This window comes from Nycticebus coucang, chromosome 18, assembly GCF_027406575.1.
Source record: "Nycticebus coucang isolate mNycCou1 chromosome 18, mNycCou1.pri, whole genome shotgun sequence".
Lineage (NCBI taxonomy): Eukaryota > Metazoa > Chordata > Mammalia > Primates > Lorisidae > Nycticebus > Nycticebus coucang.
The window spans coordinates 58,115,262-58,139,397 of record NC_069797.1 but is presented as its reverse complement, the minus strand read 5'-3'; the positions used below and the strand labels follow the sequence as shown (position 1 = coordinate 58,139,397).

Here is a 24,136-nt window from a genome sequence, read left to right as displayed (position 1 = left end):
TTCTCATTCCAAATTTCAATTTGATGCTATTTCTGTCAACCACACTACCAAAAAATGCCACAAAGGAACCTTCCTTAATAAAGTCACAGGACCATAAATGTAACAAAAAGTGGGGAAGAACTGAGTAAAAAGCAATTGTTTTGGAGTAATGATCAATGCTAATCAAAAACAAACAAACATACACACACACAAAAAAGAAAAAAATAGGCAGGCAATGGGTATACCAGAAGGGCAGAGAAATATTATCATGAGTTTGGAAGAGTATAAGGTAAGATTATGGGGACACCAGTCACATGGAAGTGAGGGGGTTCTTTTTTCCTACTTGAAATCAAATCAGCTAACTGCAACTATCTTGTTTTTAGGATCCAAATGACTACACATTTCAATCTGTACTTCAGTTTTCTCCCAATGGAACTGATTGATGCTTACAAACACTCCTTGCCTGCCTGGTTCATAAGACCTGGTTTAAATAATTCCTAAGCCTCATGTGCTCTAAAGCAGACAACTGACGGAATAGTAAACAGCACTTAGTAGCTAGACTACACCAAAGACTGTATATGGGACTCTGAGAATAAAAACCAACAGAATTAAAATTAAACCAAAACTTGCAATAAAACTCTAATTACTAATTTCACTACTTAATACTTAAGAATCCTAAATCTTAGAGAGAAAAGTTAACAAATTAATAAGTAGGACTGACCAAAACTACTAACTAATAATAGAGGGCCTTTAAAACAATATGTAAAACCACTTTGTTGAATATCTAAATCTTAAGAGTACCTAGTTTCTCCAATACAGTAACAACACAACCAATAGTCTTCTACATTATTTACTACACCCTCTGGTTTACCCCTTTCCCCATTCAGAATACTGAACACTGTGCCTTATAAAAAGGAAGCAGTAGCACTTCAGTTCCGTTTCTGCAGAATTTAAGTGCAAGAAGCATATCCAGTTCAAGCTACATCGATTACCAAGAAAAAAAAAACAGTTATTTCCATCTACATTAAAAAAGAAATCACATTTAATCACTGAAGGGATTCACCCAAGCCCCAAAGGAGATGGCAGATGGGAAAGAAAAATAAAGAAAGCAGATGGATGGAAAACTCAGAAGGACAGGAAAGAAGGATCAGATCTGCATGCCATTAACCATTACTTTTCCAGTCTTCTTTATGTTCTCATATGTTATGCTGCTTATGGTAAAAGATGCAGAGAAATCTCTCCAGCTCTTACAGTTCTTCATAAGCAAGAAGACTGAGAAAAGGATAATCATTAACAAGTTATTTTAAATGCTCAGGATAATAAATGGCTAAGTTGAACTTATGATCATCTTCAATCCTAAGAACATTCAATATAAATGTTTACTTTTCCCCTTCTATGCACCTTGCAAATTATTATTTTTTTTTTTTTTGTAGAGACAGAGTCTCACTTTATGGCCCTCGGTAGAGTGCCGTGGCCTCACACAGCTCACAGCAACCTCCAACTCCTGGGCTTAAGCGATTCTCTTGCCTCAGCCTCCCAAGTAGCTGGGACTATAGGCGCCCGCCACAACGCCCGGCTATTTTTTTTTTTTTTTGGTTGCAGTTTGGCTGGGGCTGGGTTTGAACCCGCCACCCTGGGTATATGGGGCCGGCGCCCTACCGACTGAGCCACAGGCGCCGCCCTACACCTTGCAAATTATAACCCCTATGCCTACATATGCAAAGAATCGTCTTCTGATTTAGCCATCTTTTGCTGTGAATTATTGATTGTATTCACCAAATTATAAAAAAAGAAGAAGAGTTTAAAATTGGCAGTGTTTTAGGTCATTTGCAAACATTACAATTTCAGGCATGGAAGAAAAATCTCATGAAAAACCCTGAGTTTCTGGTATTTGAGGGTCCCAAGTTTACTTATCTTTTGCATTATTTAAAGCGTAGAATTGCAAGCACAGACACTGTCACTCCAGTCAAGACAGTAACACCTGAGGCTGCTGCTGAGCACTGGCAGAGTAGGTCTGTGGGAAGGGACCTGGCTGAGGCTGTGTGCTAGTGGGAAGAACAGGCAGAGCAGTTCCTGCCAGAAGACTACCTGTGCTGCTAGGGTTCTAGGAATGAAAGGGGAAGTAACGACCAGTGCAGCCCAAGAATCTCTCACAGCCAAGGCCTCATGCTCTAAGTATTTCCAGAGATTTAAAAAAACAGAATGCTTTGTATAAATGGGGAAAACAACCCACTTTGGATAGTGCATGAAGGTCATGAAGACTTAAGAGTCTGCCTTCGCAGGATGAACATTTAGTGTTTAGACTTAATAATCACAAGATAAAATTTTCTAAATCCATAACTTATAATTTTAAAATCTTTTTTTTTTTTTGAGACAGAGTCTCACTGTGTTGCCCTTGGATGAGTGCTATGGCATCACAGCTCACAGCAATCTCAAACTCTTGGGCTCAAGCGATTCTCTTGCCTCAGCCTTCTTAGTAGCTGGGACTACAGGTGCCTGCCACACGCCTGGCTATTTTTTTGTCGCAGTTGTCATTATTGATTAGCTGGCCTAGGCCGGGTTCAAACCCACCAACTTTGGTGTATGTGGCTGGCGCCATAATTACTATGCTACAGATGCCGAGACCAGTATTAAAATCTTTAATCATCTTTCAAAGTGAAAGTTTTGTTTTATTTTCACTAGTTTTTAGATTGGAAAATTGATAGTTTAAATAACTAATTCCTTTAAGACAGTCCATCTGTCAGTCTTATTCAGAATTTCTCCTAAAATGAACCAGAATAGGAAGCTCATGCCAATCCTTAACCTTTGGAGGTTCTGAAAGACATTTTCATATGTAACAGCAACATCACTGTAGTGAACTAAAGGGTGTGTCAAAAGGGAAAAATGGGGAGGATTAAGCTTCAAATAATGCTAAAAATATCTGAGCTTTGATCATGAGGCCAGGTTTACACTGGATCTGTGAGCAGCAGCTTGGATGCATTTGGAAAAGAACATACCTGTGAGCTCATGGAGGCACTCTGTTCGGGGATGTTTCTGATATGACCATATCTTATTCATTCCATGCCTCACGAAGAGTAGGTACTCATTATATGCTCGATCAAGTAATGAATCAGTGAATTAATGAATCAAAATTCAATAAGGTAGTGAGCATACTGGAATTCACTAATTCTCTGCAGAGCACTCATAAATGAACTATGCTACCTACAGGTATCCTTCCAGCCAAAGGGAACATCTTGTATTGAATCCCTAAAAGTGCCCTTTGCATCAAAGGATTGTCTTGTATTAAATGCCTAAAGGCATCATTCACACCAAAATATTTCGCAGTCAAAAGCTTAAAATCATATGGCATAAGTGGCCATGCCTGCTGCAAAAGACCTTAAACACTTGGAAAGCGTAATCACACTGCCCCATACCCTCTAATGTGATGATATCAGGGACTGAAGAAAGAAGTCACTGCCAGTCCCAAAATTCTAAACTCAGTAGCAAGCTGAATTTTTTTTGTTTTTGTACTTCAGTGTTGATCCATTAGTTCCAAGAGCAAGCTGAATATTCACATCAAAATTCTACTGACATATAAGCAAACTTTGATTCTTAGGAGCACCAGGCAATTAAAATTCACATGAACTTTCTCCCAATCCCTCGCCCCAGCAGATCTTTTTAATTAGCATGGCTCCTCTGAGTCGAATCCTGAGTTATTGAGAAATTTATCATGTCGTTGGCAGATTTTCTCTATCCGGGTAGTTTTCAAACTAGCATGCTTCAGAAGGACCTTGTTAATTGAGATTGCTAGGCCTCACTCCCAGAGTTTCTGATTCAGTAGGTCTGGGATGGGGACTGATAATTTATATTTCTGAGATCTCAGCTGAGCCTGCTCCAGCATAGTGAATTACGGAGAAATGATCTCTCCTCAAAAGGCAAAAATGAAAAGTAAAACTGAGAACATACCAGATCCCAACTAAAATGGGCCTTCTATATTTAAAAGCTTTGCCAAGTTTTTTTGTTGAGCAAAGGAAATAAAGAACTTTATGGGAAGGCACACTAAACTGACTGGAATGATCTCTGGGTGTCTAATATTGTTAATCTGGTACCAAAGATACCTGTCAAAAAGATAGTTACTCATATGTTAGGCCATTAAAAAAAACACATTCAGGTTGAAAGCTAATTAATTAGGAGAAGGAAGCCTTCTGCAAAAGCTTTGCTCCACATCCTTTCATGGGGTCACCTCAGCAAACTGTGACTTGGCAACTTAGTGACCTACGTGTTTAACCCTGCAACTAAACTTTTTTCCCTAGAAGGTAATACAGTTAAGTTTATGTGAAAATCCAGGAGTTTCAAACAAGCATCCTACAAATATTGCCATATAACACAAGGAAAAACTTTTGAAAAATCAGTATGACATGTGCTATCTGAAGTACTAGAAACTGCTCAAAAGTTGATAAGAAAACATAGGGTAAGCCAGGTACAGTGGCTGAGGCCTGTAATCCCAGCACTGATACAGGCTGATACAGGTAGATTGCCTGAGCTCACAAGTTCAAGATCAGCCTGAGGCAGAGCGAGACCCTGACTCTAAAAATAGCTAGGCGTTGTGGCGGGCACCTGTAGTCCCAGCCACTTGGAAGGCTGAGGCAAGAGGATCGCTTGAGCCCAAGAGTCTTGCTGGAAGCTATGATGCCATGGCACTCTGCCAAGGGCAACAAGTAAGACTCTGTCTCAAAAAAAAAAAAGAAAAGAAAACATAGAAAATAAAGTTTGTTGACAAAAGGTTTGGCAATTAAACCTGTGTTACAATTTTGTGTACAACCAAATGTTTGTTTCTTCAACTTTAACCTTGAGTATATACTTACCTTGTAATATCTAAGTATGAATATAATGTAAAGATTTATACTAAATATATTTATATGACTTCTTCAGGGATTCCTCCATGTTGGGATGAAAAATTGCAGAAAATGTGAAAAAACACAAAACCATGGCTGGCTGTGTACTGCATGAAAAATGGAACAGAATCTGACATTTCTTCAACTAAAGAAGGGTGCAAAAATGGTATTGTTTCCAAAATAGCAAATTAAAATAATTACTGGAATAAAAATATGGCCCACTTGTATGAGTAAAGTATCAGCTGCTCAAATACTAAAAGAAACAATAGTCTGACCTCATCAAAAAACTGCTGAGTTTTGCGAAGTATAAATTTTAATTCAGTCAGCTCCAGGAAGTTTCTCTTCAGAGCTTCCTGGTTTGTGTTGATTTCTTTCAGTTCATTTTCGATCTTCTCAAAATTGGCCTAGAGGAACAAAAGAAAACTCAAGCTAAACTCAACATGCTTGCTCTGAAAGATATTAAATGAATTCATCCCACAGAACTATTGCCACATTGACAGTTCAAAGGTACCTTACCCCTCTCCATTAGACACTGTGGTTTTATCAAAGCAATTTCCTTTATGAAAATCCTTTTGCTTAAAATGGTCTTTGTCTATAGATTCTATTGTACACTCGGTAAATTTCTTGGGGGATTTCAGTTGGATAAAATAAATATTGAAAAGCCCACTGGCTGTTCCTTTAGTCTACAAGGTTAATAAACTACTATATAAATTAACATTACTCCAATAAAGTTTCAACAAGCCAATAAATATTTATTCAGTGACATATATCATTTGAGTCCTGTTTTGATATCATAAAAAGATTCACTTCAGTCCCACCTACAAGAAACTTAAGATCAACAGATAATGCTGACAAAATTATCAAGAATTATTTTATTCTCCAACCACTATGGAAAGTAATTTCTGCAACTAAGTAGAAACTTATCTGGCTTTCTCAGAAAAACTACTTACCTCTAAATCAATCATGTCCCGTGGGAAGGGTACCTCTGGGTTTTCACCAGTGTCCATAATTGGAATGTTAGCTTTTCTTATCTCCTTTTCAACAAATCCTAAAATGATAGTGTCAAAACATTTATGTCTAGCTGCACATGCCTGGCATTGTCATTATTTGAGGCAAAAAAATAAGATCTAAAACCTGGCTATAAAGAGTTTCATTCTAAGATACTTTTATATAAAAGAAGCATCCTTTTTTTCTACATCCCTTTTTCTCGGACTTCACTTTCTCTAAAACTACTCCAAAGAGGGTGATCATCCCACAAGTCCCTTCTTTCTTTCTTTTGGCCTTAACACTGGCTATTATCTGCTTCAACTCTCTACCCTCTACAGCTGCCACCACACAGCATTACGATTCTGCCTACAGCTCTGGAAAAGCAGAGCTGTAAATAAAGAGTACGAGTCAATTGAATATTTGACAACTAATGCACTAGTGAGACAACTCCAGATTAAAAGGGATTCACTACATTTGAAACAATCCGGCCAGTTTTAAGTATAAAATATAAAAACAAAAATGCTGAAAATGTAATAAGGACCCAAAACACCAAAAGAAAAAAGTTTCAGGTGACAATACTCATTTCCTTTTTAGAGTGAGGACCAAATTCACCCATCAGTTAACCACAAACTGGCTAAGTCATGTGGCAAGATCATGGATTTTGGAACCAGACAGAATAACCTAGCTTCAAATACTGATCCATCACAACTGTTTATACTCTAGGGCAAGTGAGTAAACCTCTAATTTTTAGTTTTCTCAATCATTAAATCAGGTAACTTTCATCTTGAAGGAATGTTGTGGGAAATGAATGAACTCAGGTACATGAGCACCCTAACCTTAGTGAGTGTTAGTTTCCCCTCTCATAAATAGATCAAACTAAAAGGTAGCTCAGCAGGCATCCAGAACTGATGATGCTCTGGGTCCTTTCTCTCAGAATTCTATAATGCAGTTTTGCTATTGTAATGTCACACAAAAATAACCACAGTGCGGGCAGTGCCTGTGGCTCAAAGGAGTAGGGTATGGGCCCACATGCCGGAGGTGGCGAGTTCAAACCCAGCCCCGGCCAAAAAAAAAAATAATAATAACCACAGTGTGTTTAGCTTACAACTTGTTGTTTCAAAGTTTCCACTGTAGGATTTTTCTTTTTTTGAGACAGTCTCACTTTGTCACCCTTAGTAGGAGTGCTGTAGCATCATAGCTCATAGCAACCTCAAACTCTTGGATTCAAGCAATTCTCTTGCCTCAGGCTCCCCAGTAATTAGGACTATAGGTGCCTGCCAAAACACTCAGCTATTTTTAAGAGGTGGGGTCTAGCTCTTGCTTAGGCTGGTCTCAAACCTGTGAGCTCAGGCAATCCACCATCTCGGCCTCTGAGTGCTAGGATTACAGGTGTGAGCCACCGCACCCAGCAAGGATTTTTCCTCTTTCCTTTTTCTACTATAGTATTGTTTTTATTAAAATGACTAATTGACCAGGCACAGGGGTTCAAATCTATAATCCTAGCACTCTGGGAGGCTGAGGCAGGTGGACTGATTGACCTCATGAGTTCGAGACCAGCCTCAGCAAAAGCAAGACCCCATCTCTACTAAAATAGAAAAACTGAGGCAACAGGATCGATCACTTGAACCCAAGAGTTGAAGGTTGCTGTGAGCTATTTTGCCATGGTACTCTACCCAGGGTGACAACTTGAGACTCTGTCTCAAAAAAAAGATGACTAATTAATGTCTCTATCTAAGACAAATGATTCAAATGATTCATTAAAGGAACATCAAACAAGACCAAAATACACGTACGAAGCTTTCGATCCATTTCTTCACATCGTCTAACTTCATTCACAAATTTCCGCTGGAAAACATTTACATCTGGATTTAACTGAAAAATAAAAACACAATACCAAACATTCAAATACTGCATCTATTTTTATTTCATCTGTTTTCACAAGCAACACAGCTGGCATAGCCATTGTACTTCATTCCATCTGAGCAACTTGGTAAGACCTCACCTCTAAAAGAAAAAAATGTTTTAAATTCCCCTTAAAGTCAGGAACAGGAACACATGTGACAGATACATGGCTTTTTGCTCTATTTCTTTATTTTTAAAAAAATCTAAATATTGTTCAAGGCAACAACCACACAACTAACCCACCCCACCCCCCCGCCATTTCTTAAGACTCCCTTGCAGCTTTAGTAGGCCATAGTTCTAGTCGATGATAAATTAAGAAAAATTCTGCTAAGGATTCCTGGGAAACTTTTCATTCTTTCTTTCTTTTTTTTTATTTCCTAGCTTATTTTTTATTTTTATTTCTTTGCTGTTTTTGTTGTTGTTGAAACAGAGTACCATCCTATACCTGAGCAGAGTGCAATAGTGTGATAGCTCCCTGCAACCACAGACTCTGGCTGTGGGCATCCCAGGGTTTTAGCTTCTGAAAGCCGCTGGGATTATAGGCGCTTCCCATGGCGACCAGATGGGTTTTTCATTTTTTTTAGGAGTCAGGGTCTCACTCTCACTCAGGCAGGTCTCGAACTCCTGAGCTCAAGCAATTCTCCCTCCTCAGCCTCCCACAGTGTTGGGATTACAGGCGTGAGCCACCACATCCAGCAAAATCTAAATTTTTTTTTTTTTTTTTTGAGATAGAGTCTCACTATGTCACCCTCAGTAGAATGCCATGGTGTCACAACTCACAGCAACCTCAAACTCCTGGGCTCAACCAATTCTCCTGTCTCAGCCTCCCAAGTAGCTGGGACTATAGGCACCCGCCACAATGCCCAGCTATTTTTTTGTTTTAACAGGCCAGGGCTGGGTTTGAACCCACCAGCCCTGGTGCATATGGTTGGCGCCCTACCCATTGAGCTACGGGTGCCACCCCTCTGGGAGACTTTTCCTTCCCAATACAGATACTTCCCCTTCCTCCCTGCATTCCTTTCTTCCTGCGTAGAATATGGAGGAAAGGCCAAGAGCTGCAATGTTATCCCTAAGAACAAAAGCCGAAAGCTCAAGGACGGCCAACCAAAAATAAAGAATGACCTTAGGACACTGATGATAGCGTGAAGCTAGGCTTCATGTTACATGAGAAAAGTAAAACCCTACAATTGGAGTTTTCTATTATGTACAGCCAAACAGAATCCTAACTGATTAGCTTGCTATTATTCTCCTCAACCTGTTATTTAAAGGATAAGGATTTAAAAAGAAGAAATAAGATTGTAGATAATAAATTGATTATATGGAAAATCAAAGACTTCTGGCAAACTATTAGAACTTCATCAAGGTTGCTGGATATAAGAACATATAAAAATCAACCATATTCTTTTATACCAGTCATCGAAGAGTTAAAATGAAAAATGATGTTAATCACAATAACAACAACAAAAAAATGCAGTAGAACCTCCTACATTGATTATCTCCTTAAGTTGACCTAATTTTCATAGACCAGACATGTACCACATGTATGTATCAGTATGATAGGCCTATTTCCCTATGTTGACCATCTCTGTATGTTGACCAGCTTGTTACAGTCCTTTGGGTGTCAACTTACAGAGATTCTACGTACAGTGTAAGACTAAATAAAGATGTGTAAGAGCCTTAGGAAGAACTAAACCTCTCAGCAGGGAATTTCATGGAATTTAACAAGCTGATTTTAAATTCTAAAATTAATACAAAAGAGGATAGGGGCCAGAATAACTAAGACAATTTTGATAAAGTGGGGCAACCCACATCTTCTAAGACATCAAGCCTTAGGGCACATATTAAGTTATAGCAATTAATGGTTCTATAAACACAAGGATAAACATATAGGCCAATGGACCAGAAGAGAATACAGAAACAGACTCTCTTATGTATGAAAACTTGTTATTTTACACATGAGATCACAAACCATGAAATAAGAACATTATTATTTAAAAAGTTGTTCTGGGCTTGGCGCCTGTGGCTTAAGCAGCTAAGGTGCCAGCCACATACACCTGAGCTGGCGGGTTCAAATCCAGCCCAGGCCTGCCAAACAACAATGATGGCTGCAACCAAAAAATAGCCAGGCATTGTGGCAGGTGCCTATAGTCCCAACTATTTTTGGGAGGTAGAGGCAAGAGAATCGCTTGAGCCCAGGAGTTTGTTGGAGGTTGCTGTGAGCTGTGATACTATGGCACTAAAAATAAAATAAAATAAAATAAAATAAAATAAAATAAAATAAAATAAAATAAAAATAAAAAGTTGTTCTGAGATAACTGGTTATTCACATGGGGAAAAAGAAAGTTGACCTCTAAATATAAAAATAAAGCCAAACCAGATTAAAATCTAAATATAAGAAATACTTCCTTTTTAATTTTATAAGAAAATATTAAAAAATGTATTTACAATCTTGGGATAGGGAAGAATTTTTTACTTAGAACATAAAAAGCACAAGTTGGCCGGGTACAGTCCTTGTGCCTATGAAGTATGTCCCAGCACTTTGAGAGGCAGAGACAGGAGGATACTTTGAGGTCAGGAGTTCAAGACCAGCCTGGGCAACACAATGAGACCCCATTTCCATAAAAAATGTTCAAAAGCCATCTGGGCATGATGGTGCACACCTATGGTTCTGGCTACTGGGGAGGCTGACTCAGGAGGACCCCTTGAGCCCAGGAGTTGGAAGTTACAGGAACCTATTATCATCATCACACCACTGCACTTCAGTCTGGGCAGTACAATGACTCTGTCTTTTTATTTTATTTTTTTATTTTTATTTTATTTATTTATTTTGAGACAGAGCCTCAAGCTGTCGTTCTGGGTAGAGTGCCGTGGCATCACAGCTCACAGCAACTTCCAATTCTTGGGCTCAAGCAATTCTCCTGTCTCCGCCTCCCAAGTAGCTGGGCCTACAGGCGCCCGCCACAACGCCCGGCTATTTTTTGGTTGCAGCCATCGTTGCTTGGTGGGCCCAGGCTAGATTCGAACCCGCCAGCTCAGGTGTATGTGGCTGGCGCCTTAGCCACTTGAGCCATAGGTGCTGAGTCGTGACTGTTTCTTAAACACACACACATCATAAAGGAAAAGACATACATATTTTATTGTCTTTGACAATAAAATGATGATCCAATGATGCCACTATACGCCAGCCCCAGGCAACAGAATAAAACTCTTGTCTCAAAAAAAAAAAAAAAGAATTAGAAAATCATCATTTTTGTAAATACCACATAATAACCGATAGAGGAGAGGCTCAAAAATAAGAAAAGTATTAGGTAAAAAGCTACTAGAAAACAGGATAGTCAGTTTCAAAGTATCACTCCATGTTACTTATTAATCACAAATGGTTTTTAAAAAGGTGGCTTGGTGCCTGTAGCTCAGTGGATAGGGTGCCAGTCACACACAACAGAGCTGGCGGGTTCTAACCCAGCCAGGGCCTGCCAAACAACAATGACAACTACAACAAATAAATAGCCCAGCACGTGTAGTCCCAGCTACTTGGGAGGCTGAGGCAAAAGAATCTCTTAAGCCCAAGAGTTTGAGGTTGCTGTGAACTGTGATGCCACAGCACTCATACTGAGGGCAACATAGTGAGACTCTGTCTCAAAAAAAAGGAAAAAGGTACCTTTACAATGGAGAAAACAAGCAAACACACCTTAAGTGATCAAATTTATCTTTAAATTTAACAAAACAAATGACATCATATGCCTTCTGATCTGACAGATTGAGGACACAGTATAATATGGTATACAGTTTTCTTGCCAAATAATGTTTACCTTAATCAAGTCACAAGGAAACAATTAGACAACCCCAAACTGTGGGACCTTTACCAAAACAAATGGCCTGGATTCCTGCACAATATCAATGTCATGAAAAACAAAATAAACAAGTTGTATTTCTACAGAACGAGAGAAATGGGCTGGATTTCTTCTTACCTATTGCTCACCATTCCCTTCTTTGTGGTGAACAAAGTGGTTCTTTGTTGATGATCCTACCCAGTATTTCCCACTCCTCTTCTATCCCACTGATAGGGTAGAAAACAACTCCAACAGCAACAAAACCTAAACTCAGCTATAAAGGGCATTATTGGAACAACTGAGGAATCAGAATATGATTGTATATTAAATAATTGTATCAAATGTTAAATTTCTTAAATGTGATCATTAGATTGTGGCCATAAAGGAAAAACGTTTGCTTAGTTGATATGTAGCCCATGCTAAAGTTTGAAATATTTAAAGAAAAAAATGTTACAATGGCCACAGCGTACTCTCTAATAGAGCAGTAAAAAAGATTGTATCAGGCTCAGTGTCTGTAGCTTAGCAGCTAGGGCACCATCCACATACATTGGGGCTGGCAGGTTCGAGCCCAGCCTGGGCCTGCCAAACAACAATGGCAACTACAACAAAAAAATAGCCAGGCATTGTGGCGGACACCTGTAGTCCCAGCTACTTGGGAAGCTGAGGCAAGAAAATCGCTTAAGCCCCACAGTTTGAGGTTGCTGTAAGCTGAGATGCCACGGCACTCCTACTGAAGGTGACATAGTAAGACTCTGTCTCAAAAAAAAAAAAAAAAAAAGATTGTATCAAATAAGGCAAAAAAAATTTTCGTTTTGAGACTGAGTCTTGTTCTGTCACTCTGGCTAGACAGCAATGGCATCATCGTAGCTCACTGCAACCTCAAACTCCTGGGTTCAAGCAATCCTCATTACTATAGGCAGCACTGGGACTACAATACATGCTGCCACACCTGGCTAATTTTTTTATTTTTTTATAGAGGTCTCATTCAGGATGAATTCAAACTCAAACTCAAATTCAAATTCAAGCAATCCTCCACCTCCGCCTCCCAAAGTGCTAAGATTACAGTTGTGAGCCACTGTGCCCAGCTTCAAATGAATAACAATTGGTGAATCTGTATGAGTGTTTTCAGGCCTGATTTTGTTGTCGTTGTTTTTGAGACAGAGTCTCACTATGTCACTCTTTTTTTTTGGCCAGGGCTGGGTTTGAACCCACCACCTCTGGTATACAGGGCTGGCGCCCTACCCCTTGAGCCACAGGTACCGCCCACTATGTCACTCTTAATAGAGTACCACAGTGTCACAGCTCACAGCAACCTCAATCTCTTGGGCTTAAGTGATTCTCTTGCTTTAGCCTCCCAAGCAGCTGGGACTACAGGCACCCGCCACAACGCCCAGCTATTTTTTGTTGTTGTTGTTGCAGTTGTCATTGTTGGCTAGCTGGCCCAGGATGGGCTCAAACCTACCAGCCTGGTTGCATGTGGCTGGCGGAGGAACCACTGTGCTACGGGCACTGAGGCACAGACCTGATATTTTTCAAATAAAAATTTAGGAAAAAAATATTGATAAGCAAAAAAGAAAAGGAAAATTTATTTAGGACAAAAGAAACAAGCCACAATCTAAAAAAAGTTATCAGTAAGGGATAAGAAAAAGATTAGTACCCAGAATGTATGAAGAACAAATCCTACAAGCCAAAAAAACAAAAGACAGCTTGGCCCTTGTAGCTCAGTGGTGAGGGTGCCTGCCACATACAGCATGGCTGGTGGGTTCAAACCCAGCCCGGGCCTGCTAAACAACGACAACTAGAACAACAACAAAAAATAGCAGGGCATTGTGGTGGGCGCCTGTAGTCCCAGGTGCTTGGGAGGCTAAGGTAAGAGAATCGCTTACACCCAAGAGTTGGAGGTTGCTATGATGTCACAACACTCTACCGAGGGCAACATAGTGAGACTCTGTCTCAAAAAAAAAAAAAAAAAAAGCAACAGAGAAGCAACCCAACAGAAAAACAGGCAGATGATATGCACAAGACAATTTATGGAAGAAGAAATTCCTAAGTACAATAAACAGATAAAAAGATAGCAACTGTAGGCTCGGCACCTGTAGCTCAGTGGCTAAGGCGCCAGCCACATATGCAGGAGCTAGTGGGTTTGAACCCAGCCCAGGCCTGCCAAACAACAATGACAACTGGAACCAAAAAAAGAAAAAAATGGCCGGGCATTGTGGTGGGCGCCTATAGTCCCAGCTGCTTGAGAGGCTAAGGCAAGAGAATCTCTTGAGCCCAAGAATTCGAGATTGCTGTGAATTATGACACGACAGCACTCTACCAAGGGTGACGTAGTGAACTCTATCTCGAAAAAAAAAAAGGTGGTGCCTGTAGCTCAAGCAGCAAAGGTGCCAGCCACATACACCAGAGCTGGTGGGTTTGAATCCAGCCTGGGTCTGCCAAACAATGACAACTATAACCAAAAGATAGCTGGGCGTTGTGGCGGGCATCTGTAGTCCCGCTACTCGGGAGGCTGAGGCAAGAGAATCACTTAAGCCCAGGAGCTGGAGGTTGCTGTGAGCTGTGATGCCACAGCACTCTACCCAGGGCAATAGCTCTGTCTCAAAAAAAAAAAAATAAAACAACCGTACTAATGGAGTAAATGCAAATTAAAGGAACAATAAGATACCATTTCCATCAGACTGGCAAATGTCTGTAAGTCTGAGGACACAAGGGTTAACACAATTGTAGAATGACTGGAACTTTCTTTTCTTCTCTCTTTCTTTTTTTTTTTTTTTTGAGGCAGTCTTACTCTGTTCCCCAGGCTAGAGTGCCCTAGCCTCACCATAGTTCATGGTAGCCTCAGACTCCTGGGCTCAACTGATCCTCCTGCCTCAGCCTCCTGGGACTACAAGCATGTGACACCAGGCCCAGCTAATTTTTTAATTTTTTGTAGAGATGAGGTCTCACTATTACCCAGGCTGGTCTCAAACTCCTGGACTCAAGCTGTCCTCTGGAACTTTCAGCACTGACAAGACCATTAACAAGCAGGTAAATTCATTGTCAAGTACACTGTTACAATACCTAACAACGTTATGGATACATCCAATAGTAACCAATTCACTTTCTTAGTTATAATCCCTAGAGCAGCAGCAGGTCTGTGAGATCAATACTATTTTCCTAATAACACAGACACATAGTTTGCTTTTTTCACTTCCATTCTCTCAAGAGCGCTCATTGAAGTTTTCCAGAGGCTCATGATACAAATTATCACAACAGACTGAAGAAAGAAGCAGATGTGAGAATCTAGCTGTCTTCTATTAATTCAGAAATTAAAGAGGTTTTCAAAAATGTAAAAATAATGTCACTCTTCTATGTTTTTTTATCAAAAATTTAGTTATTTTTCAAAACAAAATAATTTAGTTATTTTTCCTTAAAATTTTATGATAACATGTAGTGGGCTTATTATTATTTTAAAAATGATAAATTTAAATGATAAGTATTTTAAACATTTTTCAGTTTTTTCTTTCTTTCTTTCTTTTTTTTTTTTTTAGGCAGAGTCTCACTCTGTCACCATGGGTAGAGAGCTAGGCTATTCGCCTGCTCTGGCCTCTCAGAGTGCTAGGATTACAGGTGTGAGCCACTGTACCTGGCCTGTATTTTTCTTTTTCTTTCCTTTTCTTTTTGAGACAGTCTGACTATGTCGCCCTCAATAGGGTGCCGCGGTGTCACAACTCACAGCAACCTCAAACTCTTGGGCTTAAGCGATTCTCTTGCCTCAACCTCCCAGGTAGCTGGGACTACAGGCGCCTGCCACAATGCCTGGCTATATTTTTTTAAATTTAATTTCAGGTTTAATTTATTACATCTTTTTTTTTTTTTTAAATTAAATCATAGCTGTGTCCAGCTATTTTTTTGTTGTGGTTGTCATTGTTGTTTAGTAGGCATGGGCTGGGCCGGATTCGAACCCACCAGCCCTGGTGTATGTGGCCGGCGCCCTTACCACTGTGCTACAGGCGCTGAGCCCTGGCCTATTTTTTTCAGTTTTAATTCTCAATATAGTAAATCTCAATAACTACAATTCTCATAAACAAAACCTCATTAAAATTAAAAATCTTTAAATTTTAGGAGTCCTGAGACCAAAAAGCTTGACAGCCACTGTCCTAGAAAACTACCACATAGATATATCAGAAGACATATACATGAATTTGCATTACAGATTCATGAGAAGGAAAAACTGATACTATGTATATGCCTCTAATAACTATATAGCAATTTAAAGGAATGAACTAGAGCTATTTGTACCAACATGCAAGATCAAATCTCAGAATCAATACTGAATTTAAAAAGCACTTGCAGAAGAATACATACAAGATATCATATAGTTTTAAATCATACAAAATTATACTAGATATTTTTTAGTGATCATATATATACATAGCAAAAGTAAAAAATAACACACAGGAATTATAAAGGCAAAAACATTGTACAGGTAACCTCTGAAGAGGAAGGAACAGTAATCGTACCGAGGAAGATACACAGGAGGTTTCAATTATATATGGAATGTTTATCTCTTAAATAGATAGTAGAAACGTGTTCATTATACAATTACTTTCACTTTTTCTCTGCATAACTGAAATACAGCATAAGTAAAAGGAAAGAAGGGTGGATGGAGATAATAGATGTTAAGAAGAGAGACATCATAGGACCAGATGAAGAACTGCATAGTAAGGGTGATAGGATTGACTTAGGACTCAAGCCCAGAAAACCGGAAGAATATCAATGCATTCACTCATGTTTAGGAAGACACGATAAAGTAACAGTCTGTGGGTGGTGCTTGTGGCTCAAAGGAGTAGGGTGCTGGCCCCATATACCGCAGGTGGCGGGTTCAAACCCAGCCCCAGCCAAAAACTGCAAAAAGAAAAAAAAAAAAAAAAAGTAACAGTCTGTGAAATGGTAAGGTGTTGCGATTTAGACATATTGAGGTTGAAAAATAGAAAACTGCCAGGTGATCATAATCTCAGAGAGTTGTGTGTAAATGCAGGGATGGTGATTGGAAGATAAGGACCAGAGATAGAGATCTTGGGACTCACTGAATAAGGATGGAAGATTTGAGACTAGATGAGATCACAAAAACAGATAAAGAAGATGTGGATATGGAGAAGCTCACCCAGCCAGAGAGAAGGACCTGGGGAAACTCTTGACACCTAAAGTAGGGGCAGGGAAGATCAAAGAGTTGATCGAAGAGGGGGTGAGGGGAAGATACTAATGAGTCCTCAGAAAATAAGAAAAGGAATCAGGGAAGAGAACTTCTGAAGAGAGATGGTACAAAATGGCTCAAAGAAAATGAGAAATAAGACCAGATGATATTTGTGCAATTTCAGCTCAGACTGAGAATCCCTGAAAGCCTATCAATTCCAGAAAGTCTTTATTGATGAATCCCACCTCTTTCTGATCACTCCTCTTTCATTCATCCATTCATTCATTCCAACAAATACTGAATGAGTGGGCACTAAGGATATAATAATAAGCAAAACCAGAGAATGTCCCTGCCTTCATGGTGCTTAGATCATAGTGGGGAAGAGAAATTGTAATCAACTATACACAATGACTGCTACAAAAGAGGTATGTGGAGCATTAAGATTGCATAACAGGAGGATCTGACCAAGTCAGGAACCACTAAATTGTTAACTACTCCCTCTTTTCAGCAGTATACGCTTGTGCCTTCCTGACTTGAAATAAGACCCAAAGGGCATACTTTTTCACACTTAAATTGTCCACTTGCTTTTTTTTTTTTTTCTTGAGAGAGAGTCTTACTATGTCACCCTCAGTGGAGTGCCGTGGTGTCACAGCTCTCAGCAACCTCTTTGGGCTTAAGCCATTCTCTTGCCTCGGCCTCCCAAGTAGCTGGGACTACAGGTGCCTGCCACAATGCCTGGCCATTTTTTTTTGTAGTTGTTATATTGTTGTTTAGCAGACCCAGGCCAGGTTCGAACCAGTCAGCTCCAGCGTATGTGGCCGGTGCCCTAACCACTGAGCCATGGGCACCAAGCCTGTCCATTTGTTTTTGAAATCTTCTCCAAGTACCCAGCATAAGGTTCCAGAGTAATGGATATTCAGCACATGCTTACTTATCTACTATATATCTACAGCTAGATACCTCAGATTTTGTTTTTAAAAAATGTTCTATTGTATGAAAGAACTATAATAACTTTAAAAAAAAAATCTTGCTATATCTATTAAAGAGTCCAAAAGCAAAGTTAAAGCCTTGAATATATTGGTTTAGCATCCTCTCCCAGTACTCCAAGCAATTACCTGGAGAACGCTTTGGATGGTTCTCAAAGGCAGAGTTAACAAAAGCGTAGAAGAACTGATGCTAAACATTCTCACTCCTGGAAAAACAACTCAAAGTGTACACTCTGCCAACAGTAAGCCAGTGTTATAATGTAACTTTTGCAAATAAAAAATGAAACATTCATCATAAGGTATTGATTATGACAAGAAAAATAAGAGAAGTAATCAAGAAGCAGCCCCATAACTACTTACATCACGAAACTGAACCTTTCCAAGTTCTCCTAGTTCACTGACACAACAATAAGCAGCTTCTGACTGTAGAAAAAGCTGGGCCAGCGTCATCTCCTCACTCCGGAAAAGTTCCCCCATGGTGGCAAAAGTCCCAGTCAACTGAGTACCTGGATTTCTCTGCAACCTGAGACAAAGAGAAAATGACAAGACTTTGGAAATTAACAAGAGGGCTAAGAGCAAATAACATCCCAGTAAGGCTTTTTCATTTTGCAATTTCTTCCACCCATGCTGACAGGTCTTTGACAACTGTTTTTGACATTTTGCTTAGAAAGATGAAGAGTAGAAACTGCAAAGACAGTTACTGAATCCTGTCCCACACAGTGCCAGATGAAATGTCAGTTCTTTGCAGACAACATTCAAGATCAAATGACAATATTTCGAACTACTCAATACAGAAGAATGTGTCCAGATTACAAAAGGAACAGGGAACCCCAAACAGCTCTTTAAATTCCCTGGACACAATACACTGACATTCACACTACCTAATATTTTTTTGCTAGTGCAGGAAACAAGAAGAGGAGAAAAGACCTTAATTATCCTCTCATAAAAGATGCCTGCCTTGGGCGATGCCTGTGGCTCAATGAGTAGGGCACGGGCCCCATATACCAAGGGTGGTGGGGTCAATCCCGGCCCTGGCCAAACTGCAACAAAAAAATAGCCAGCCGTTGTGGCGGGTGCCTGTAGTCCAGCTACTCGGGAGGCTGAGGCAAGAGAATCACCTAAGCCCAAGAGCTGGAGGTTGCTGTGAGCTGTGACACCATGGCACTCTACCGAGGGTGACAAAGAGATTCTTTCTCTAAAAAAAAAAAAGCCTGCCTTGTGACTATTTTCTTCCCGTCTACTGACAATGCCCATTTCTAACAGCCCAAATCTACGTTAAAAAGATACGACCTTCCAGACTCCTCAGAGAACACCGTTTCTCCCCTAAGGAATCCAAACAAATAACCATTAACTGAAAAATGTAACCAGCTTGCACATTAAGCTCAATTTCAAATCAAGCATGACAGGAACACATTGATAATGACAAAGCAGTTTTATTAAGCCGCAGAGAATAAGCTTTCTACCTCTGCAGTTTTCTGTTTCTCATCTCCACCACGTTCAAGATTAATTACATTCCTCTATCTGTCAAATCCTCTCAAACACGAGCTAATAAAGGTTTCGTTTTAGGGCTGTCTTACTGCAGCCGGCATCAGAGACAACTGGCGCTATCAGTGGTCCTGAAACTGCAACTATTTACTCTCAATCAGCAAAGGTAAGACACAGACTGTACAGTACCTAAATTCAGCAAAACGTGCAGTATCTTTAGTGTCTAAGGGCACCCATATTCAGTATTGATAGGTGAATCTGACATCAAAGGAAGATTTACTCTTCTGGAAGGCTGGGAAACATTTTAAGAAATTTGATAGGACAAACCTTTGTAACATTCAAGACAGCAAAACAAGGAGCTCAGAAGTAAGGATTTCTCAAGATCATGAAGGCTGACTTTAAGGCTGTGTATATCTGAATCAACCAAATCGGCTGTTAACAGTACCAGTCTTCAACAAAGATAGATTCCACTTCTAAACACATATAATTACACCTGCTCAGCACAGTTCAGAGATTGCCAGTAATCATAGCCTCCAGTGAGTTGCCTCCCTCCTCCTGTCCTATAATGATTACAAGTCTCCCTAGAACATCTCTATACTACTGGAGTCAAACAAAATTAGTTAGGCCACAGCTGTTCGGGGGGGAGGGGTGTCACAAAACAAAATACGAAGAAACAATTCTACAAAGGCTGAGTCCAAATACGGCGCCCCCGCGTCCAGCCTCCAGGAATCACACTACTGTCATCCAGTCCTCGCCGCCTAACAAGGTATTCACCAGGTTCATTTCCTGTCTAACCAGGGAGAACGCAGCAATTTTCTGTACTCAGCCATATCTATCTCCGGGGATGGGGAAAAATGGGGGGAAGACTCTCAAATTGGGAGATCCTACAGGAAGCCCCCAAATTCTCCTGCCTACTCAATAAATAACCTTCAGTTCTTCTGCCTATCCCTCAAACAGGGGAGGGAATTCCAGGCCCCCAAAGGGCAGTGAGCCTCCGGTCCCTCTGGCTAGAGGAGGGGTGCCCAAAGAGGGGGTGGACCCCCCATTTTCTTTCAAAGACTTAAGATTCTTGCTAATTCCTCTGAAAATCAAGGGGGCTATTAGAAGGGCTTCCTGCGTTCTCCTAAGGCCGCGGCCTGCCGCGCTGAAGACACAGCCCCAGCTCACCTCCCGCCGCCGCCGCCTCAGCAGCCGCCGAAGCCAAGCCCGCAGCCTCTGCGGCTCGGGGCAGTAGCGACTCGACGTGCGTGCGTCCGCCCGCAAAGCCCGCCCCTGCGCCGCCGGCTGCCCCGCCTCCACGATGACTTCATCGCAGTCGACCAATGGGGAGCGGCCTCGCCTCGACTGCCGCAATGCGGAGTCACGGGGAATGCGGGCGAGACCCAGCGTGCTGACGCCATCTTGAGCTGGTGGCTGGGGCTCGGGCCCGGGAGGGGGAGTGGGTGGAACTGTAGGTGCAGGTGCTTGAGGCCTTCAGCTTCCTAGCCCTTCTCATCCCTTTTCCTTATCGGGGCAAGGTTGCTGGATCTCTTTATTTTTCTGTCCAAAAAATGAATGTAACAGCTTTTTCTTCTCGAGGAATGCGTGAGAGAAGGAGGCGATATCATGAAATGACCTGAGAGACGGAGGGGAGCTTGAAAGCGCATCCAGTTGTCTCTTCCTTACGAGCACCCCGTGCCCTTTTTCCTTATTTTACCGATAAGAACATTTTAGCCCCAGACTGGGGAGTTACTTGCTTAAAGTGGATCCTGTAGTAAAGCCTTAAACGATCTTTTTCACCTAAGTACGAAAATTGTCTTTAAAATGATATGTGATTCATTTTTCCAGCAACTGCCGAGGGTCCATTTTTCTCCATTTAACAGGAAAAACCTCGTAAGACCATATGTTGTGAAAGTAAATGTCTGTCTTGTTTGGTTATTCATGTGGGCTTACTTGATTACTTAGTCGTTTTAAATTCCTCAAATTAAAAAAAAATTTAACACAAAAGAAATACTTATTATTTTTAAAAACCACTTTCTCAAGTATTGATACTAAATGAGAGGATCCCTGGTCATTTACAATAACCAGAACCAGAACAGGAAAAACTCGGAAAACCGGTTATTTTCTCTGGGTGGTGGTGGAGCCCTATCGAGATTCAAGTGTAATGGGGGAAATGTGTCAGATAAAAACCTGGTCCTGATCATTTTGCATCAGTCCTGCTTTGGCCAGCCTAAGTGAAATAATGAAAAGCAAAAACGGATCTTTTATTTGAATTTTGTATCTTATGTTGTGAGTGAAGATATAACTTGACTTTGGTACAGTTTTTTTTTTTTCTTCTTCTTTTGGAGACAGCATCTCTGTCACCCTGGGTAGAATGCCATGGCGTCATAGCTCACAGCAGCCTGGAACTCTTGGGCTCAAGTGATCCTCCTTCCTCCGCCTACTGCATAGCTAAGACTATTAAGGTGCCTGTATCAATGTCCAGCTAGTGTTTTTTAATCTTTAACAAAGATGGGGTCTTGCTTTTGTTCCGGCTGGTCTCTAACTCCTGAGCTCAGTTGAACCACCTGCCTCGGCCTTCCAGAGTGCTGGGATTATAGGAGTGAGCCACAATCACTGGCCTAGACTTGGTAATTTTCTTGAGAAGCAGCATCTTGGAAAGACCCAGACCCTCCTTTTCCTCTGCTTTCTAGCTCTCTCAACTCTCCTGGCAAGGCAGAGAGGGACCCACATGTGACAGCCTGCCAAGTTTTAGAAAACTATTTACACAATGTCATTTCCTTCCTCTGAGACTTCAAAAAAAATAAGTAAATAATCCTGGTCAGCTGCTTGCTAACCACATTTTTTTCATACTCCACCTTTAAGACAGCCTTTCCTCTTTGGTGTGTGTCACACTTTATGGTGACATGATTGCAAGAGGGACATTGCCTAACAATTGCAATCAGTGTAACCTGGCTTATTGTACCCTCAATGAATCCCCAACAATTAAAAAAAAAAAAAAAGACAGCCTTTCCCCTGGCCTCACTTCAATTCCCTTCGAACTCTTCTCATGGCTTCCTTGAAAGTATATATATCCTCTCAGAGCTCCTTTCCTGTCTCTTTTCATCTGCCATCAGTCTTGCCTCAGTGTTCTATTTCTCTTTCCTTCATGCTCTCTTCCTCCGCAGTCTTGCCCATTGTCAAGCTTAAATGTCTGTGTGTTGGACTTATGTCTATTTTTCCATCTGCTTTCCTTCTCCAAAGCTCAGAGATGGAATTTCATACTGCCTGCTGCATAGTGCCTTTTAAGCAACATAGGCTTGCTGAGGGTCTTTACTATGTGCCAGACATGCTACTAGATGTGAAGGATAGGAAAATGAAACAGGCATACTCCCTATCCTAGAGGAGCTCACAGTTCAGTGCAAATAAACTTCCAATAATACAAGAGAGTTGAATGCAACTACGGTATGTGTGAGGCATTTTTCTAAGTGCTTTGTAAATATGAACTCATTTCATCATAACACTAGGAGACAGAAACTATTATTAATATAATTCCTTTTTTTTTTTTTTGTAGAGACAGAGTCTCACCTTATCGCCCTTGGTAGAGTGCCATGGCGTCACACAGCTCACAGCAACCTCCAACTCCAGGGCCCAGGCGATTCTCCTGCCTCAGCCTCCCGAGTAGCTGGGACCACAGGCGCCCGCCACAACGCCCGGCTATTTTTTTGTTGCAGTTTGGCCGGGGCCGGGTTTGAACCCGCCACCCTCGGTATATGGGTCTGGCGCCCTACTCACTGAGCCACAGGCGCCTATTAAACAGATAATGTGGTGAATTAATGTATACTGTACATCCATCATATTAAAAATGCTAGCCAGGCCTGGTGGTGTGCATATATAGTCCTAGCCACCTGGAAGGCTGAGGAGAGGATTGCTTGAGGCCAGGAGTTCAAGACCACAGTGAGATATGATGGCATCACTGTACTCCAGCCTGAATGACAGAACCAGAGAGACCCTGTCTCTAAAAAAAATATTAATAATAAAATAAACAGGATGGCCCAGTGGCTCATGCCTGTAATCCTAGCATTCTGGGAGGCCGACCATCCTGAGCAAGAGTGAGACCTCATCTCTACTAAAAATAGAAAAACTAGGCAGGAATCGTGGCATATTCCGATAGTCCCAGCTATTTAGGAAGCTGAGGCAAAGGGTTGCTCAAGCTCAAAAGTTTGAGATTGCTGTGAGTTATGATGCCACAACTCTACACAGGGTGACAGAGTGAAAAACAAAACTGTTAATCATACCCCACAGCCTTAGAAGACATGAGCAATTCCATATGAGCCTTAGCCAGTGATATGATTGTGAGTGTCTACACTGAGCTATTCTTTAGCATTTGTGAAAATGTCTACACAGCAAAGATTAGTTCTTAGTTCCTTTTTGTGTTTTTTTTTGTAGAGACAGAGTCTCACTTTACCGCCCTCTGTAGAGTGCCATGATGTCACAGGACTCCCAACAACCTCCAGCTCTTGGGCTTCTGCGATTCTCCTGCCTCAGCCTCCCGAGCAGCTGGGAACTACAGGTGCCTGCCACAACGCCCGGCTATTTTTTTGTTGCAGTTCGGCCAGGGCTGGGTTTGAACCCACCACCCTCGGTATATGGGGCCAGCACCCTACTCACTGAGCCACAGGTGCCACCCCAAAGATTAGTTCTTTACTCTCAAGACAAAAGAGGTCCGAGACAGGGAATGGAGTCTTGAAATGTAATATGATTAAAATAAAGGTTTTTTCACCTTTTTTCACTTCTGTTTTTCTCTTCCCTTTATTTTTTAGTCTGAATGAATGCACAGCAAGTATCCAGATTTCCACCAGTGAAGAGGGAGCTCATGTTTGCTCATCTAACTTAGATTCCTAGACGGACCTAAGGAAGAATATTAAAATTAAACCAAGGGTTTTGAAATACATA

General features: G+C 40.9%; 1 protein-coding gene and 1 long non-coding RNA gene across 8 annotated transcripts in view; one reads left to right on the top strand and one right to left on the bottom strand.

Moving 5' to 3' along the window:
- The window catches only part of ATP6V0A1 (ATPase H+ transporting V0 subunit a1), a 70,286-nt gene extending 49,781 nt beyond the window's left edge, over window positions 1–20,505 (bottom strand). For 4 of the 7 annotated variants that reach the window (XM_053569235.1, XM_053569236.1, XM_053569237.1 and 1 more), the window contains exons 1-5: window positions 20,390–20,505; window positions 18,098–18,260; window positions 7,634–7,712; window positions 5,804–5,901; window positions 5,129–5,257 (exon numbers count right to left, since the gene is read on the bottom strand). In XM_053569235.1, the coding sequence (XP_053425210.1) occupies window positions 5,129–5,257; window positions 5,804–5,901; window positions 7,634–7,712; window positions 18,098–18,214 (423 nt within the window). In that variant the 5' untranslated portion in view covers window positions 18,215–18,260; window positions 20,390–20,505. The remainder of the gene's footprint in view (window positions 1–5,128; window positions 5,258–5,803; window positions 5,902–7,633; window positions 7,713–18,097; window positions 18,261–20,389) is intronic. The other 3 variants (XM_053569233.1, XM_053569234.1, XM_053569232.1) reach the window with 2 other exon arrangements.
- Window positions 20,506–20,622: 117 nt separating this feature from the next.
- On the top strand, window positions 20,623–24,136 carry LOC128570276 (uncharacterized). Its single transcript, XR_008375543.1, has 3 exons — window positions 20,623–21,094; window positions 23,630–23,753; window positions 24,004–24,136. It is a non-coding gene; the product is annotated as an uncharacterized LOC128570276 (long non-coding RNA).